The sequence below is a fragment of the Oncorhynchus mykiss genome, chromosome 26 (genome assembly GCF_057628025.1).
Source record: "Oncorhynchus mykiss isolate SJ-2025 chromosome 26, ASM5762802v1, whole genome shotgun sequence".
Classification (NCBI taxonomy): Eukaryota; Metazoa; Chordata; class Actinopteri; order Salmoniformes; family Salmonidae; genus Oncorhynchus; species Oncorhynchus mykiss.
The window spans coordinates 35,463,600-35,484,075 of record NC_143047.1 but is presented as its reverse complement, the minus strand read 5'-3'; the positions used below and the strand labels follow the sequence as shown (position 1 = coordinate 35,484,075).

At 43.8% G+C, this 20,476-nt stretch overlaps 1 protein-coding gene across 9 annotated transcripts in view; it reads left to right on the top strand.

Moving 5' to 3' along the window:
* Positions 1 to 20,476, top strand: part of LOC110506172 (aryl hydrocarbon receptor nuclear translocator 2) — a 142,549-nt gene that overhangs the window by 61,111 nt on the left and 60,962 nt on the right. For 8 of the 9 annotated variants that reach the window (XM_090222863.1, XM_090222861.1, XM_090222862.1 and 5 more), the window contains one exon: positions 1,410 to 1,561. In XM_090222863.1, coding sequence (XP_090078989.1) covers positions 1,410 to 1,561 — 152 coding nt within the window. Of the gene's footprint in view, positions 1 to 1,409; positions 1,566 to 20,476 lie in introns of those variants that run through there. The other variant, XM_090222868.1, reaches the window with a different exon arrangement.

Below are 20,476 nucleotides of genomic sequence, written 5' to 3'. Positions count from 1 at the left end.
GATTAGACTGGTATGGTAGGAGAGGTATGGGTGGGGAGATTAGACTGGTATGGTAGGAGAGGTATGGGTGGGAAGATTATACTGGTATGGTAGGAGAGGTATGGGTGGGGAGATTAGACTGGTATGGTAGGAGAGGTATGGATGGGGAGATTAGACTGGTATGGTAGGAGAGGTATGGGTGGGAAGATTATACTGGTATGGTAGGAGAGGTATGGGTGGGGAGATTAGACTGGTATGGTAGGAGAGGTATGGATGGGGAGATTAGACTGGTATGGTAGGAGAGGTATGGGTGGGAAGATTATACTGGTATGGTAGGAGAGGTATGGGTGGGGAGATTAGACTGGTATGGTAGGAGAGGTATGGATGGGGAGATTAGACTGGTATGGTAGGAGAGGTATGGGTGGGGAGATTAGACTGGTATGTTAGGAGAGGTATGGATGGGGAGATTAGACTGGTATGGTAGGAGAGGTATGGGTGGGGAGATTAGACTGGTATGGTAGGAGAGGTATGGGTGGGGAGATTATACTGGGATGGTAGGAGAGGTATGGGTGGGGAGATTAGACTGGTATGATAGGAGAGGTATGGGTGGGGAGATTAGACTGGTATGGTAGGAGAGGTATGGATGGGGAGATTATACTGGTATGGTAGGAGAGGTATGGGTGGGGAGATTAGACTGGTATGATAGGAGGGGTATGGGTGGGGAGATTAGACTGGTATGGTAGGAGAGGTATGGATGGGGAGATTAGACTGGTATGGTAGGAGAGTTATGGGTGGGGAGATTAGACTGGTATGGTAGGAGAGGTATGGGTGGGGAGATTAGACTGGTATGGGTGGGGAGATTAGACTGGTATGGTAGGAGAGGTATGGGTGGGGAGATTAGACTGGTATGGTAGGAGAGGTATGGGTGGGGAGATTAGACTGGTATGGTAGGAGAGGTATGGGTGGGGAGATTAGACTGGTATGGTAGGAGAGGTATGGGTGGGGAGATTAGACTGGTATGGTAGGAGAGGTATGGGTGGGGAGATTAGACTGGGTGGAACCGAAAACCTAAAATCTTCTGAAGTCCACCTGATTTCCACGCTCCACACCCAAGATGGAGAAACTCTCCAGGAAGACGTCAGTTTGACGCTGATGGATTAAAGCTGACCAATAAGAAATGAATCAGCCTTTTCTGTTGAATTCTCCCAACTCCTTCCTGCCTCAAATGACTCCTTTTTCTTCTTCGTAAGAACATTTCTCTGTTTCTCTCCGTCTCTGCAGTATGTGTTGACCCCTCCACAAACACACACGCAAGGTTCCCCTTCCCTCCATTCTAGGTGGTCAGATGGTCTGTGATGTGTCTTATGTAACCTTTGTCCTCCCTCTCTCCTTCCCTCTCTCCTTCCCTCTCTCCTTCCGTCCCTCTCCAGGTGGTAAAGTTGAAAGGCCAGGTGCTGTCTGTAATGTACAGGTTTCGTATGAAGAACAGAGAGTGGATGTTAATCCGCACCAGCTCCTTCACCTTCCAGAACCCCTACTCCGATGAGATCGAGTACATCATCTGTACCAACACCAACGTCAAGTAGGTGGACGCACACACACGGAATGAGGCGCACACACGGACCGACGCACACACACAGACCGACGCACACACACAGACCGACGCGCACACACGGACCGACGCGCACACACGGACCGACGCACACACGGACCGACGCACACACACGGACCGACGCACACACACGGACCGACGCGCACACACGGACCGACGCACACACACAGACCGACGCACACACACGGACCGACGCACACACACGGACCGACGCACACACACGGACCGACGCGCACACACGGACCGACGCGCACACACGGACCGACGCACACACACAGACCGACGCACACACACGGACCGACGCACACACACGGACCGACGCACACACACGGACCGACGCACACACACGGACCGACGCACACACACGGACCGACGCACACACACGGACCGACGCGCACACTCACACTGAGTAATAAACATACACGTGTGTGTAAATTGTTGACACATGTTTCACATCCTGGGACAGAAATGGACCAGCGGAATGTTCTAGACCAGGGTTTCCCAATCTCGGTCCTGGGTGCACTTTTGAGTTTTTTTGCCCTAGCGCTACACAGCAGATTTCAAATGATCAAAGCTTGATGATGAGTTGGAAAGATGTCTTCTTTAGAATGTGTTTCTATCATGTCCAAAGGACATCCTCAATAGAAATACTGTGAAACTCCTGGCTAGTTTTTAACATCTTTGAGTGTTGTTCTCTCTGCATGTGTCTGGACTGGAATGACCCTACACACACCACTGACACTTCACTCATTGCTCTGGTTGTGAACACACAGTCACACACACACATGCACACACAGTGCTCGTTCCACCGGGACACACTGACTGACTATTAACACCAGTGTGCCAGCATACAGGTCTGCTGCCCCAGTCAGCCAGTCAGCCAGCCAGCCAGCCAGTCAGTCAGTCATAATATTGACAGTACACACTGTTGGAATGGTAGCAGTGTGTTTTACTACCAGCTGTTAAAGGTTCAGTATGGAGGATAATATTAACAGTGTTTTATTGATTCACGCCATGTTAATAAGGTGTTCAATTAAACATTTAAGGAAAGTATGTGTGTGTGTGGAACTTGGCCCATTTTCCATTCTCTAAACAGTGTGTTTTGTAGGAAGACAGATTGTGTTTGTTTTGGTCCCTCAGGTTCCACAAACCTGTTGGTTGGACTCTGGGCTACAATGGAAGATATAGCCAGAACTGGGAGTACTGATCTAGGATCAGATTCCTCTATTCATGTGTTTTTATTCGTTGTGATCTAAAAGGCTAAACTGATCCTAAGTCAGCACTCCTACTCTGAGATGCTCAATACATAATGTCCCCATTGAATTTGTGCTGTGACCAGGCCTCCAGTCTTAAAAGCATACCAATGTCTTTAGCCACAGCCTTTAGCCACAGCCTTTAGCAATCAGCCTTTAGCCACAGCCTTTAGCCACAGCCTTTAGCCACCAGCCTTTAGCCATCAGCCTTTAGCCATCAGCCATCAGCCTTTAGCCATCAGCCTAGGAGGACTAGAGTGACCAGTTATAATATCCCCTCTGGCTGTAGCAGGCCCAGTTATCCCCTCTAGCTGGTGCAGGCCCAGTTATCCCCTCTAGCTGGTGCAGGCCCAGTTATCCCCTCTGGCTGTAGCAGGCCCAGTTATCCCCTCTGGCTGTAGCAGGTCTAGTTATCCCCTCTAGCTGGTGCAGGCCCAGTTATCCCCTCTGGCTGTAGCAGGCCCAGTTATCCCCTCTAGCTGTAGCAGGCCCAGTTATCCCCTCTAGCTGTAGCAGGCCCAGTTATCCCCTCTGGCTGTAGCAGGCCCAGTTATCCTCTCTGGCTGTAGCAGGCCCAGTTATCCCCTCTGGCTGTAGCAGGCCCAGTTATCCTCTCTGACTGTAGCAGGCCCAGTTATCCCCTCTAGCTGTAGCAGGCTCAGTTATCCCCTCTAGCAGATACTGTATTGAAGAGTGTATGTGTGTTTGTGCACATGTGAGTTGGTGGATGCATGTGCACGTCTGAGCGTGTTTGTGTTTACGTACACGTGTTCAGTGCGCGTGACTGCTTACCTGCACAGTTTTTCACCTGCACTACCGGGTCCTGGTCAGTAGGGGGCGGTAGCGTCACTGTTGATTTTGTCACCGTGCCTAGATAGAGGCCAGAGAGGAAAAGGAAAGGCCTTTTAGTGGTTGGAGAATGGGTGCAACCCTCATACCCCAGGACCATCAACATTGACTTTAAACTTGATCCTGATGCTTCCAACACTAACATCCCACTCACACTCCAGAGAACTGGGGAAACACTGGAAGAGTTCCGTTATTCCGTTTGTTTTAGATTGCTAGATTGTGATTGTTCTGCTCTCTCCTCCACCCGTTTGTGTGTGTGCGTGTGTCTGTGTGGAAACATGCTCTGAAACATCATTTTCTCAATTTCCTCAGACATTATAATGACTTAAGGAAGGTAGTAACATAATGTTTCTGGAGATCAGATTCGCGGAGTAAACATTCCTGTGTGTGTGTGTGTGTGTGTGTGTGTGTGTCTGTGTGTCTGTGTGTGCTCGTTGTGTGGGAGTGTTCTCTCTAGCTGAGGTGAGAGCCGGGGCAGTGGAAACCTGGCTGACTACAGACTGGGTTGGTAGATTTATAGGCTGCATAAAATATCTCATCTCATTCATCAACCCTCTACAACAGTTGTGAAGCTCAGCATCTGACCGCTGGGGTACCTGAGCCAGTCTCACCCAGCGACACACATATACACACACACACACACACACAGGGTTATGAGACAGACCGTCTGGTTGTTGGTGTAACTGAGTGTTACTCTGTAGTAAATGTATTGTCCGTGAGAGACACCACTCTGTTTCTTCTCTGTCATCTCTGGTGTGCCCTCGTTCACTTCCCCTCCAAGATTTAAGAGTGTTTGATTGATGTCGAGCGACTGCCATATTTCTTTCCTATGGGCCCTGGTCAAAACCACTGCACTATGTAGGGAGTAGGATGCCATTTGGGATGTAGCCCAATGCTTTAACATTCTTGAGGGGGGAGTGAATGTGTGCACACTTCATATATTAGGGAAAGAATATAGGGATCTGGACAATGTCGTTACTCTCCTGGGTTATACCCCCTCTCATATAGGATATCTCTTCACCAACGATAGGTTACACAATCAATCATTTCTGGAGAACTAGCTGGGCATATATCTATGTATACAGCCCATATATAACCACACACACACACACAGAGTGCAGGCCGTATGTCACTACTGTGGTAGCGACTACTACTGGACCAAATAAATCAGATAAGATGTAGTTGTGGGGGAAGCCAGTGGAGAAAGCCCTGTTATTTATCAGAGCTGGCTGCAGTACACACTGTGGGCCTTGGACAATACCATACCATGCATGGTGAATCTGCACCTACAATATGCATACAACAGTATATGCATACCCCTTCAAATTAGTAGATTAGGCTATTTCAGCCACACCCGTTGCTGACAGGTGTATAATCGAACACACAGCCATGCAATCTCCACAGACAAACATTGGCTTGTATAATGGCCTGTACTGAAAAGCTCAGTGACTTTCAATGTGGCACCGTCATAGGATGCCACCTTTCCAAGCAGTCAGTTTGTACAATTTCTGCCGTGCTAAATGGTCTGTCCTCGGTGGCAACACTCACTACCGAGTTCCAAACTGCCTCTGGAAGAAACGTCAGCACAACAACTGTTCATGAGGAGCTTCATGAGATGGGTTTCTATGGCGAGCAGCCCCACACAAGCCTAAGATCACCATGCGCAATGCCAAGCGTCGGCTGGAGAGGAGTAAAGCTCACCGCCATTGGACTCTGGAGCAGTGGAAACACGTTTTCAGGAGTGATGAATCACCCTTCACCATCTGGCAGTCCCACGGACAATTCTGGGTTTGGCAGATGCCAGGAGAATGCATAGTGCCTGTTTTTCATGGTTCGGGCCCCTTAGTTGCAGTGAAGGAAAATATTAACACTACAGCATACAATGACATTCTAGACAATTTTGTGCTTCCAACTTTGTGGCAACAGTTTGGGGAAGGCCCTTTGCTGTTTCAGCATGACAATACCCCCATGCATAAAGCGAGGTCCATATAGAAATGGTTTGTCGAGATCGGTGTGGAAGAACTTGACTGGCCTGCACAGACCCCTAACCTCAACCCCATTGAAAACCATTAGGATGAATTGGAATGCTGACTGAGAGCCAGGCCTAATCTCCCAACATCTGTGCCCGACCTCACTAACGCTCTTGTGGCTGAATGGAAGAAAGTCCCCGCAGCAATGTTCCAACATCTAGTGGAAAGCCTTCCCAGAAGAGTGGAGGCTGTTATAGCAGCAATGTTCCAACATCTAGTGGAAAGCCTTCCCAGAAGAGTGGAGGCTGTTATAGCAGCAAAGGGGGGACCAACTCCATACTAAAGCCCATGATTCTGGAATGAGATGTTCAATGAGCAGGTGTCCACATACTGGTGGTCATGCAGTGTATCTGGATTAAAGGGAATGAGATGTTCGAGGAGCAGGTGTCCACATACTGGTGGTCATGGAGTGTATCTGGATTAAAGGGAATGAGATGTTCGAGGAGCAGGTGTCCACATACTGGTGGTCATACAGTGTATCTGGATTAAAGGGAATGAGATGTTGGAGGAGCAGGTGTCCACATACTGGTGGTCATACAGTGTATCTGGATTAAAGGGAATGAGATGTTCAACGAGCAGGTGTCCACATACTGGTGGTCATACAGTGTATCTGGATTAAAGGGAATGAGATGCTCAACGAGCAGGTGTCCACATACTGGTGGTCATACAGTGTATCTGGATTAAAGGGAATGAGATGTTCGAGGAGCAGGTGTCCACATACTGGTGGTCATACAGTGTATCTGGATTAAAGGGAATGAGATGTTCAACGAGCAGGTGTCCACATACTGGTGGTCATACAGTGTATCTGGATTAAAGGGAATGAGATGTTCAACGAGCAGGTGTCCACATACTGGTGGTCATGCAGTGTATTAAAGGGAATGAGATGCTCAACGAGCAGGTGTCCACATACTGGTGGTCATACAGTGTATCTGGATTAAAGGGAATGAGATGTTCAACGAACAGGTGTCCACATACTGGTGGTCATACAGTGTATCTGGATTAAAGGGAATGAGATGTTCGAGGAGCAGGTGTTCACATACTGGTGGTCATACAGTGTATCTGGATTAAAGGGAATGAGATGTTCAACGAGCAGGTGTCCACATACTGGTGGTCATGGAGTGTATCTGGATTAAAGGGAATGAGATGTTCGAGGAGCAGGTGTCCACATACTGGTGGTCATACAGTGTATCTGGATTAAAGGGAATGAGATGTTCAACGAGCAGGTGTCCACATACTGGTGGTCATACAGTGTATCTGGATTAAAGGGAATGAGATGTTCAACGAGCAGGTGTCCACATACTGGTGGTCATGCAGTGTATCTGGATTAAAGGGAATGAGATGTTGGAGGAGCAGGTGTCCACATACTGGTGGTCATGGAGTGTATCTGGATTAAAGGGAATGAGATGTTCGAGGAGCAGGTGTCCACATACTGGTGGTCATGGAGTGTATCTGGATTAAAGGGAATGAGATGTTCGAGGAGCAGGTGTCCACATACTGGTGGTCATACAGTGTATCTGGATTAAAGGGAATGAGATGTTCGAGGAGCAGGTGTCCACATACTGGTGGTCATGGAGTGTATCTGGATTAAAGGGAATGAGATGTTCGAGGAGCAGGTGTTCACATACTGGTGGTCATACAGTGTATCTGGATTAAAGGGAATGAGATGTTCAACGAGCAGGTGTCTACATACTGGTGGTCATACAGTGTATCTGGATTAAAGGGAATGAGATGTTCAACGAGCAGGTGTCCACATACTGGTGGTCATACAGTGTATCTGGATTAAAGAGAATGAGATGTTCGAGGAGCAGGTGTTCACATACTGGTGGTCATGCAGTGTATCTGGATTAAAGGGAATGAGATGTTGGAGGAGCAGGTGTCCACATACTGGTGGTCATGGAGTGTATCTGGATTAAAGGGAATGAGATGTTCGAGGAGCAGGTGTTCACATACTGGTGGTCATGGAGTGTATCTGGATTAAAGGGAATGAGATGTTCAACAAGCAGGTGTCCACATACTGGTGGTCATGCAGTGTATCTGGATTAAAGGGAATGAGATGTTCAACGAGCAGGTGTCCACATACTGGTGGTCATACAGTGTATCTGGATTAAAGGGAATGAGATGTTCAACGAGCAGGTGTCCACATACTGGTGGTCATACAGTGTATCTGGACTAAAGGGAATGAGATGTTCGAGGAGCAGGTGTCCACATACTGGTGGTCATACAGTGTATCTGGATTAAAGGGAATGAGATGTTCAACGAGCAGGTGTCCACATACTGGTGGTCATACAGTGTATCTGGATTAAAGGGAATGAGATGTTCAACGAGCAGGTGTCCACATACTGGTGGTCATACAGTGTATCTGGATTAAAGGGAATGAGATGTTCGAGGAGCAGGTGTCCACATACTGGTGGTCATGCAGTGTATCTGGATTAAAGGGAATGAGATGTTCAACGAGCAGGTGTCCACATACTGGTGGTCATACAGTGTATCTGGATTAAAGGGAATGAGATGTTCGAGGAGCAGGTGTCCACATACTGGTGGTCATGCAGTGTATCTGGATTAAAGGGAATGAGATGTTCAACGAGCAGGTGTCCACATACTGGTGGTCATACAGTGTATCTGGATTAAAGGGAATGAGATGTTCAACGAGCAGGTGTCCACATACTGGTGGTCATACAGTGTATCTGGATTAAAGGGAATGAGATGTTCGAGGAGCAGGTGTCCACATACTGGTGGTCATGCAGTGTATCTGGATTAAAGGGAATGAGATGTTCAACGAGCAGGTGTTCACATACTGGTGGTCATGCAGTGTATCTGGATTAAAGGGAATGAGATGTTCAACGAGCAGGTGTTCACATACTGGTGGTCATGCAGTGTATCTGGATTAAAGGGAATGAGATGTTCAACGAGCAGGTGTCCACATACTGGTGGTCATACAGTGTATCTGGATTAAAGGGAATGAGATGTTGGAGGAGCAGGTGTCCACATACTGGTGGTCATACAGTGTATCTGGATTAAAGGGAATGAGATGTTCAACGAGCAGGTGTCCACATACTGGTGGTCATACAGTGTATCTGGATTAAAGGGAATGAGATGTTCGAGGAGCAGGTGTCCACATACTGGTGGTCATGCAGTGTATCTGGATTAAAGGGAATGAGATGTTCAACGAGCAGGTGTCCACATACTGGTGGTCATGCAGTGTATCTGGATTAAAGGGAATGAGATGTTGGAGGAGCAGGTGTCCACATACTGGTGGTCATACAGTGTATCTGGATTAAAGGGAATGAGATGTTCGAGGAGCAGGTGTCCACATACTGGTGGTCATACAGTGTATCTGGATTAAAGGGAATGAGATGTTCAACGAGCAGGTGTCCACATACTGGTGGTCATACAGTGTATCTGGATTAAAGGGAATGAGATGTTGGAGGAGCAGGTGTCCACATACTGGTGGTCATACAGTGTATCTGGATTAAAGGGAATGAGATGTTGGAGGAGCAGGTGTCCACATACTGGTGGTCATACAGTGTATCTGGATTAAAGGGAATGAGATGTTCAACGAGCAGGTGTTCACATACTGGTGGTCATACAGTGTATCTGGATTAAAGGGAATGAGATGTTCAACGAGCAGGTGTCCACATACTGGTGGTCATACAGTGTATCTGGATTAAAGGGAATGAGATGTTCGAGGAGCAGGTGTTCACATACTGGTGGTCATACAGTGTATCTGGATTAAAGGGAATGGCAGCATTGTAATGGAGAGTGTGTATTCTAACAGCTCCAACAGTGTTGTAGCAGCTGCATGGTAGTGTGGTCTATGTTCCAACGGGCTTCCTGACTGTCCTTTAGCCTGCAGGAGTGCAGAGGGAGATGACTTTGGAGCCATGACAGACCCACACCTCACACACTGCCCCGTCTCAGTGTGCCTCAGTTGTTGATCAAGCCAAACAGAGCCATCTGTAATAATTAGTCATGTTGGCTGGCTCTAGGTAGGAACCATAAACTGAGATGTTAGAGGCTAGCCTCCACTTCTGTTCCTGTTTCTGGGACTGTTTCTCTTTAGGAAGTCATCCGTGGAGGGCTTTTGTGTGTCCGTGTGTGCATTGGTATTGTTACCATGGCTACAAGCCTCAGGCTGCCCGATTGCACCCTTGCTACATCCCATCAGCCACTGCTGCGTGACCTGGCTGCTTCCCTCAGAACTCCACTATTAGGCCAGCTCTGAATGTGTGGGCAGAGAACACACACACACACACACACCATAGCAGCCAAGTCACCAATGAAGCCATTCCCTTTCCACTGTTTTAACCCCGCTGTAGTTTACCCAGGGGCATCAGAGCAGAACCACAACAAATTATAAACCTTAGCCACTCATCTGCATCACACACACACACACACTTACACACGCACATACAAGTGCGCATGTACAAGTGCACACACACACTTACACACTTTCAAGCATACACACACACACGTACAAGTGCACACACACACTTACAAACACACACATCAGACACACACACTCTGAACCTCTGGTCCTGATGTGAAATAAATAAATAACCGGTTCCATTTTCATAATGTTTCTTCCTGACCGTGTGATGCAGAGTACTGTAGAGTTGGTTCAACAGGAGAGTGTAACTGTGTTGTAGAGGTGGTTCAACAGGAGAGTGTGTAACTGTGCTGTAGAGGTGGTTCAACAGGAGAGTGTGTAACTGTGCTGTAGAGGTGGTTCAACAGGAGAGGGTGTAACTGTGCTGTAGAGGTGGTTCAACAGGAGAGGGTGTAACTGTGCTGTAGAGGTGGTTCAACAGGAGAGGGTGTAACTGTGCTGTAGAGGTGGTTCAACAGGAGAGTGTGTAACTGTGCTGTAGAGGTGGTTCAACAGGAGAGTGTGTAACTGTGCTGTAGAGGTGGTTCAACAGGAGAGGGTGTAACTGTGCTGTAGAGGTGGTTCAACAGGAGAGTGTGTAACTGTGCTGTAGAGGTGGTTCAACAGGAGAGGGTGTAACTGTGCTGTAGAGGTGGTTCAACAGGAGAGGGTGTAACTGTGCTGTAGAGGTGGTTCAACAGGAGAGTGTGTAACTGTGCTGTAGAGGTGGTTCAACAGGAGAGTGTGTAACTGTGCTGTAGAGGTGGTTCAACAGGAGAGTGTGTAACTGTGTTGTAGAGGTGGTTCAACAGGAGAGGGTGTAACTGTGCTGTAGAGGTGGTTCAACAGGAGAGGGTGTAACTGTGCTGTAGAGGTGGTTCAACAGGAGAGTGTAACTGCTGTAGAGGTGGTTCAACAGGAGAGGGTGTAACTGTGCTGTAGAGGTGGTTCAACAGGAGAGTGTGTAACTGTGCTGTAGAGGTGGTTCAACAGGAGAGTGTGTAACTGTGCTGTAGAGGTGGTTCAACAGGAGAGGGTGTAACTGTGCTGTAGAGGTGGTTCAACAGGAGAGGGTGTAACTGTGCTGTAGAGGTGGTTCAACAGGAGAGTGTGTAACTGTGCTGTAGAGGTGGTTCAACAGGAGAGTGTGTAACTGTGCTGTAGAGGTGGTTCAACAGGAGAGTGTAACTGTGCTGTAGAGGTGGTTCAACAGGAGAGTGTGTAACTGTGCTGTAGAGGTGGTTCAACAGGAGAGTGTGTAACTGTGCTGTAGAGGTGGTTCAACAGGAGAGTGTGTAACTGTGCTGTAGAGGTGGTTCAACAGGAGAGTGTGTAACTGTGCTGTAGAGGTGGTTCAACAGGAGAGTGTGTAACTGTGCTGTAGAGGTGGTTCAACAGGAGAGGGTGTAACTGTGCTGTAGAGGTGGTTCAACAGGAGAGTGTGTAACTGTGCTGTAGAGGTGGTTCAACAGGAGAGTGTGTAACTGTGCTGTAGAGGTGGTTCAACAGGAGAGTGTGTAACTGTGCTGTAGAGGTGGTTCAACAGGAGAGGGTGTAACTGTGCTGTAGAGGTGGTTCAACAGGAGAGTGTGTAACTGTGTTGTAGAGGTGGTTCAACAGGAGAGGGTGTAACTGTGCTGTAGAGGTGGTTCAACAGGAGAGTGTGTAACTGTGCTGTAGAGGTGGTTCAACAGGAGAGGGTGTAACTGTGCTGTAGAGGTGGTTCAACAGGAGAGGGTGTAACTGTGCTGTAGAGGTGGTTCAACAGGAGAGGGTGTAACTGTGTTGTAGAGGTGGTTCAACAGGAGAGGGTGTAACTGTGTTGTAGAGGTGGTTCAACAGGAGAGTGTGTGACTGTGCTGTAGAGGTGGTTCAACAGGAGAGGGTGTAACTGTGCTGTAGAGGTGGTTCAACAGGAGAGGGTGTAACTGTGCTGTAGAGGTGGTTCAACAGGAGAGTGTGTAACTGTGCTGTAGAGGTGGTTCAACAGGAGAGTGTGTAACTGTGCTGTAGAGGTGGTTCAACAGGAGAGTGTGTAACTGTGCTGTAGAGGTGGTTCAACAGGAGAGGGTGTAACTGTGCTGGAATCTTGGAGCCAGCTTGGCTGGACGTATTTTTGCACATTCTTTCGAAGTTCAAATATCCTCTGGAGTTTTCCTGGCCAAGTGTTATCCATCTTAGTCCAGGTGACCCTCTGTGTGCTCACCCCTCCTCCCTCCCTACATCTCTACCTCCTATTCTCCTCTTCTGGGAGAGAGAGAGAATATTCACTGCAAGTGTCTCTTTGAGAGGACACTAAGCAACACTTGACATAATGGGGTTTTGAAGTAGTTTGTTTTCTTCAGTGGAAGCTCTTTATTCCTAGTGACAGGTGTTTTTGATCTGGACACAAACACACAGGCCGTCATATATTCTAGTTACTCACATTAGGTCTGTTGTCAGACGCTAGGCTCTTATAGGCTGTGACGGCCAGGGCCACTAAGTTCAGAACAGCACCAGTCTATGTACACTGCTAGGGGACGCTTTCATGTTGTTAACACAAGTGTTTCCACCTCTCTCTCTTTGACATTCAGGAATTGATTTGAGGCAGGAAAGGAGGAAGTAGTTTCTCTTTCTCATCCTTTCTCTTAGATATTCAGTCATTTATTTGAGACAAGAAAGGAGGACTGTTGTGATGTACTTAGAGAGAGAAAGCAAAAAGAGACCAACAGAGATGAGCTGTCAATGTCCTAAGGTCTCTCTGTATGTGGACTCAAACCCAAATGGTCCTCTGTAGTCTAAAGTGGCCTCCTCCTCATCACGTCTCCTCAGAGAGCGAGAGCTGTATACTTCTCATGGCAGGAGAAGAAAAACAGTTTGTTTCTCTCTGGGTAAATAGGAAATGTCAGGGTTGGATGCTCCAGAAAAGAACTTAGCAGGAAATCACTCCGAGGCTTCTGAAATTAAGGGCCTGAATTAGATGCTGTGGTGCAATTTGCCAGCGACAAATGGATTCGAGGCACAAGTGTGTGTGTGTAAAGTTTATCTGCCTGTTTGTGTGTGTTTGTATGTGTGTGTGGTGAGTGAGTGAGAGAGAGAGAAATACAGACATTCTGTTGCCAGCTTACTAATGATGCATAAGAGCTGACAGGAGACATTCTGTCTGGAAATGGTTTGGAGTTTAAAAACGGCTCTTGAAACATCTTATTGCCGCCACATTGACAATTGGGAATATTTGTTTGCATGCAGGTGTTGCTCTTCTCCTTTAGGCATTCAGAATACACTGACTCTGCAGCAATGGATGTATCCCAGCTGGTACCCTAAGAATGCACTACTATTGACCAGGGCCCATAGGAAGCTATGAAGGGAAAAGGGTGCCATTTGGGACACAGATCATGTTATTCATTACATCCCAAAAGGCTTGTTTTTGAGAGTACTGAATTAGAATCTGTTGTTTCCCAGTGTGTAGAAGATAGTTAGAATCTGTTGTTTCTCAGTGTATAGAAGACACAGTTAGAATCTGTTGTTTCACAGTGTATAGAAGACAGTTAGAATCTGTTGTTTCTCAGTGTATAGAAGACAGTTAGAATCTGTTGTTTCACAGTGTATAGAAGAAAGTTAGAATCTGTTGTTTCCCAGTGTATAGAAGACACAGTTAGAATCTGTTGTTTCCCAGTGTATAGAAGACACAGTTAGAATCTGTTGTTTCCCAGTGTATAGAAGACAGTTAGAATCTGTTGTTTCCCAGTGTATAGAAGACACAGTTAGAATCTGTTGTTTCCCAGTGTATAGAAGACAGTTAGAATCTGTTGTTTCCCAGTGTATAGAAGACACAGTTAGAATCTGTTGTTTCCCAGTGTATAGAAGACAGTTAGAATCTGTTGTTTCACAGTGTATAGAAGACAGTTAGAATCTGTTGTTTCCCAGTGTATAGAAGACACAGTTAGAATCTGTTGTTTCCCAGTGTATAGAAGACAGAATCTGTTGTTTCACAGTGTATAGAAGACAGTTAGAATCTGTTGTTTCACAGTGTATAGAAGACAGTTAGAATCTGTTGTTTCCCAGTGTATAGAAGACAGTTAGAATCTGTTGTTTCACAGTGTATAGAAGACACAGTTAGAATCTGTTGTTTCACAGTGTATAGAAGACACAGTTAGAATCTGTTGTTTCACAGTGTATAGAAGACAGTTAGAATCTGTTGTTTCACAGTGTATAGAAGACAGTTAGAATCTGTTGTTTCACAGTGTATAGAAGACAGTTAGAATCTGTTGTTTCCCAGTGTATAGAAGACACAGTTAGAATCTGTTGTTTCACAGTGTATAGAAGACACAGTTAGAATCTGTTGTTTCACAGTGTATAGAAGACACAGTTAGAATCTGTTGTTTCCCAGTGTATAGAAGACACAGTTAGAATATGTTGTTTCCCAGTGTATAGAAGACAGTTAGAATCTGTTGTTTCCCAGTGTATAGAAGACACAGTTAGAATCTGTTGTTTCACAGTGTATAGAAGACAGTTAGAATCTGTTGTTTCACAGTGTATAGAAGACACAGTTAGAATCTGTTGTTTCACAGTGTATAGAAGACACAGTTAGAATCTGTTGTTTCCCAGTGTATAGAAGACACAGTTAGAATCTGTTGTTTCACAGTGTATAGAAGACAGTTAGAATCTGTTGTTTCACAGTGTATAGAAGACAGTTAGAATCTGTTGTTTCCCAGTGTATAGAAGACACAGTTAGAATCTGTTGTTTCCCAGTGTATAGAAGACACAGTTAGAATCTGTTGTTTCACAGTGTATAGAAGACACAGTTAGAATCTGTTGTTTCCCAGTGTATAGAAGACACAGTTAGAATCTGTTGTTTCACAGTGTATAGAAGACACAGTTAGAATCTGTTGTTTCACAGTGTATAGAAGACAGTTAGAATCTGTTGTTTCCCAGTGTATAGAAGACAGTTAGAATCTGTTGTTTCCCAGTGTATAGAAGACACAGTTAGAATCTGTTGTTTCACAGTGTATAGAAGACACAGTTAGAATCTGTTGTTTCTCAGTGTATAGAAGACACAGTTAGAATCTGTTGTTTCCCAGTGTATAGAAGACACAGTTAGAATCTGTTGTTTCCCAGTGTATAGAAGACACAGTTAGAATCTGTTGTTTCACAGTGTATAGAAGACACAGTTAGAATCTGTTGTTTCCCAGTGTATAGAAGACACAGTTAGAATCTGTTGTTTCACAGTGTATAGAAGACACAGTTAGAATCTGTTGTTTCACAGTGTATAGAAGACAGTTAGAATCTGTTGTTTCCCAGTGTATAGAAGACAGTTAGAATCTGTTGTTTCCCAGTGTATAGAAGACACAGTTAGAATCTGTTGTTTCACAGTGTATAGAAGACACAGTTAGAATCTGTTGTTTCTCAGTGTATAGAAGACACAGTTAGAATCTGTTGTTTCACAGTGTATAGAAGACAGTTAGAATCTGTTGTTTCCCAGTGTATAGAAGACACAGTTAGAATCTGTTGTTTCACAGTGTATAGAAGACACAGTTAGAATCTGTTGTTTCCCAGTGTATAGAAGACACAGTTAGAATCTGTTGTTTCCCAGTGTATAGAAGACAGTTAGAATCTGTTGTTCCACAGTGTATAGAAGACAGTTAGAATCTGTTGTTTCTCAGTGTATAGAAGACAGTTAGAATCTGTTGTTTCACAGTGTATAGAAGACACAGTTAGAATCTGTTGTTTCCCAGTGTATAGAAGACACAGTTAGAATCTGTTGTTTCTCAGTGTATAGAAGACAGTTAGAATCTGTTGTTTCCCAGTGTATAGAAGACAGTTAGAATCTGTTGTTTCCCAGTGTATAGAAGACACAGTTAGAATCTGTTGTTTCCCAGTGTATAGAAGACACAGTTCGAATCTGTTGTTTCCCAGTGTATAGAAGACACAGTTAGAATCTGTTGTTTCCCAGTGTATAGAAGACACAGTTCGAATCTGTTGTTTCCCAGTGTATAGAAGACACAGTTAGAATCTGTTGTTTCACAGTGTATAGAAGACACAGTTAGAATCTGTTGTTTCCCAGTGTATAGAAGACACAGTTAGAATCTGTTGTTTCACAGTGTATAGAAGACAGTTAGAATCTGTTGTTTCCCAGTGTATAGAAGACAGTTAGAATCTGTTGTTTCTCAGTGTATAGAAGACAGTTAGAATCTGTTGTTTCACAGTGTATAGAAGACACAGTTAGAATCTGTTGTTTCCCAGTGTATAGAAGACACAGTTAGAATCTGTTGTTTCACAGTGTATAGAAGACACAGTTAGAATCTGTTGTTTCACAGTGTATAGAAGACACAGTTAGAATCTGTTGTTTCACAGTGTATAGAAGACACAGTTAGAATCTGTTGTTTCACAGTGTATAGAAGACAGTTAGAATCTGTTGTTTCACAGTGTATAGAAGACACAGTTAGAATCTGTTGTTTCCCAGTGTATAGAAGACAGTTAGAATCTGTTGTTTCCCAGTGTATAGAAGACACAGTTAGAATCTGTTGTTTCACAGTGTATAGAAGACACAGTTAGAATCTGTTGTTTCCCAGTGTATAGAAGACACAGTTAGAATCTGTTGTTTCACAGTGTATAGAAGACACAGTTAGAATCTGTTGTTTCCCAGTGTATAGAAGACACAGTTAGAATCTGTTGTTTCCCAGTGTATAGAAGACACAGTTAGAATATGTTGTTTCCCAGTGTATAGAAGACACAGTTAGAATCTGTTGTTTCACAGTGTATAGAAGACACAGTTAGAATCTGTTGTTTCCCAGTGTATAGAAGACACAGTTAGAATCTGTTGTTTCACAGTGTATAGAAGACACAGTTAGAATCTGTTGTTTCCCAGTGTATAGAAGACAGTTAGAATCTGTTGTTTCCCAGTGTATAGAAGACAGTTAGAATCTGTTGTTTCACAGTGTATAGAAGACAGTTAGAATCTGTTGTTTCCCAGTGTATAGAAGACAGTTAGAATCTGTTGTTTCCCAGTGTATAGAAGACAGTTAGAATCTGTTGTTTCCCAGTGTATAGAAGACACAGTTAGAATCTGTTGTTTCCCAGTGTATAGAAGACACAGTTAGAATCTGTTGTTTCCCAGTGTGTAGAAGATAGTTAGAATCTGTTGTTTCACAGTGTATAGAAGACAGTTAGAATCTGTTGTTTCCCAGTGTATAGAAGACACAGTTAGAATCTGTTGTTTCTCAGTGTATAGAAGACAGTTAGAATCTGTTGTTTCCCAGTGTATAGAAGACACAGTTAGAATCTGTTGTTTCCCAGTGTATAGAAGACACAGTTAGAATCTGTTGTTTCCCAGTGTATAGAAGACAGTTAGAATCTGTTGTTTCACAGTGTATAGAAGACAGTTAGAATCTGTTGTTTCCCAGTGTATAGAAGACACAGTTAGAATCTGTTGTTTCACAGTGTATAGAAGACACAGTTAGAATCTGTTGTTTCACAGTGTATAGAAGACAGTTAGAATCTGTTGTTTCACAGTGTATAGAAGACACAGTTAGAATCTGTTGTTTCACAGTGTATAGAAGACACAGTTAGAATCTGTTGTTTCACAGTGTATAGAAGACACAGTTAGAATCTGTTGTTTCACAGTGTATAGAAGACAGTTAGAATCTGTTGTTTCCCAGTGTATAGAAGACAGTTAGAATCTGTTGTTTCCCAGTGTATAGAAGACACAGTTAGAATCTGTTGTTTCACAGTGTATAGAAGACACAGTTAGAATCTGTTGTTTCTCAGTGTATAGAAGACACAGTTAGAATCTGTTGTTTCCCAGTGTATAGAAGACACAGTTAGAATCTGTTGTTTCCCAGTGTATAGAAGACACAGTTAGAATCTGTTGTTTCACAGTGTATAGAAGACACAGTTAGAATCTGTTGTTTCCCAGTGTATAGAAGACACAGTTAGAATCTGTTGTTTCACAGTGTATAGAAGACACAGTTAGAATCTGTTGTTTCACAGTGTATAGAAGACAGTTAGAATCTGTTGTTTCCCAGTGTATAGAAGACAGTTAGAATCTGTTGTTTCCCAGTGTATAGAAGACACAGTTAGAATCTGTTGTTTCACAGTGTATAGAAGACACAGTTAGAATCTGTTGTTTCTCAGTGTATAGAAGACACAGTTAGAATCTGTTGTTTCCCAGTGTATAGAAGACACAGTTAGAATCTGTTGTTTCTCAGTGTATAGAAGACACAGTTAGAATCTGTTGTTTCACAGTGTATAGAAGACAGTTAGAATCTGTTGTTTCCCAGTGTATAGAAGACACAGTTAGAATCTGTTGTTTCACAGTGTATAGAAGACACAGTTAGAATCTGTTGTTTCCCAGTGTATAGAAGACACAGTTAGAATCTGTTGTTTCCCAGTGTATAGAAGACAGTTAGAATCTGTTGTTCCACAGTGTATAGAAGACAGTTAGAATCTGTTGTTTCTCAGTGTATAGAAGACAGTTAGAATCTGTTGTTTCACAGTGTATAGAAGACACAGTTCGAATCTGTTGTTTCCCAGTGTATAGAAGACACAGTTAGAATCTGTTGTTTCCCAGTGTATAGAAGACACAGTTAGAATCTGTTGTTTCACAGTGTATAGAAGACACAGTTAGAATCTGTTGTTTCACAGTGTATAGAAGACACAGTTAGAATCTGTTGTTTCACAGTGTATAGAAGACACAGTTAGAATCTGTTGTTTCACAGTGTATAGAAGACACAGTTAGAATCTGTTGTTTCCCAGTGTATAGAAGACACAGTTAGAATCTGTTGTTTCACAGTGTATAGAAGACACAGTTAGAATCTGTTGTTTCCCAGTGTATAGAAGACAGTTAGAATCTGTTGTTTCCCAGTGTATAGAAGACAGTTAGAATCTGTTGTTTCACAGTGTATAGAAGACACAGTTAGAATCTGTTGTTTCCCAGTGTATAGAAGACAGTTAGAATCTGTTGTTTCTCAGTGTATAGAAGACAGTTAGAATCTGTTGTTTCCCAGTGTATAGAAGACACAGTTAGAATCTGTTGTTTCACAGTGTATAGAAGACACAGTTAGAATCTGTTGTTTCTCAGTGTATAGAAGACAGTTAGAATCTGTTGTTTCCCAGTGTATAGAAGACACAGTTAGAATCTGTTGTTTCCCAGTGTATAGAAGACACAGTTAGAATCTGTTGTTTCCCAGTGTATAGAAGACACAGTTAGAATCTGTTGTTTCACAGTGTATAGAAGACACAGTTAGAATCTGTTGTTTCACAGTGTATAGAAGACACAGTTAGAATCTGTTGTTTCACAGTGTATAGAAGACAGTTAGAATCTGTTGTTTCTCAGTGTATAGAAGACATTTAGAATCTGTTGTTTCACAGTGTATAGAAGACACAGTTAGAATCTGTTGTTTCACAGTGTATAGAAGACAGTTAGAATCTGTTGTTTCTCAGTGTATAGAAGACACAGTTAGAATCTGTTGTTTCCCAGTGTATAGAAGACACAGTTAGAATCTGTTGTTTCCCAGTGTATAGAAGACAGTTAGAATCTGTTGTTTCCCAGTGTATAGAAGACAGTTAGAATCTGTTGTTTCACAGTGTATAGAAGACAGTTAGAATATGTTGTTTCACAGTGTATAGAAGACAGTTAGAATATGTTGTTTCACAGTGTATAGAAGACACAGTTAGAATCTGTTGTTTCACAGTGTATAGAAGACACAGTTAGAATCTGTTGTTTCACAGTGTATAGAAGACACAGTTAGAATCTGTTGTTTCCCAGTGTATAGAAGACACAGTTAGAATCTGTTGTTTCACAGTGTATAGAAGACAGTTAGAATCTGTTGTTTCACAGTGTATAGAAGACAGTTAGAATCTGTTGTTTCACAGTGTATAGAAGACAGTTAGAATCTGTTGTTTCACAGTGTATAGAAGACAGTTAGAATCTGTTGTTTCACAGTGTATAGAAGACAGTTAGAATCTGTTGTTTCCCAGTGTATAGAAGACACAGTTAGAATCTGTTGTTTCACAGTGTATAGAAGACACAGTTAGAATCTGTTGTTTCACAGTGTATAGAAGACAGTTAGAATCTGTTGTTTCACAGTGTATAGAAGACACAGTTAGAATCTGTTGTTTCACAGTGTATAGAAGACACAGTTAGAATCTGTTGTTTCACAGTGTATAGAAGACACAGTTAGAATCTGTTGTTTCCCAGTGTATAGAAGACAGTTAGAATCTGTTGTTTCACAGTGTATAGAAGACACAGTTAGAATCTGTTGTTTCACAGTGTATAGAAGACAGTTAGAATCTGTTGTTTCCCAGTGTATAGAAGACAGTTAGAATCTGTTGTTTCACAGTGTATAGAAGACAGTTAGAATCTGTTGTTTCCCAGTGTATAGAAGACACAGTTAGAATCTGTTGTTTC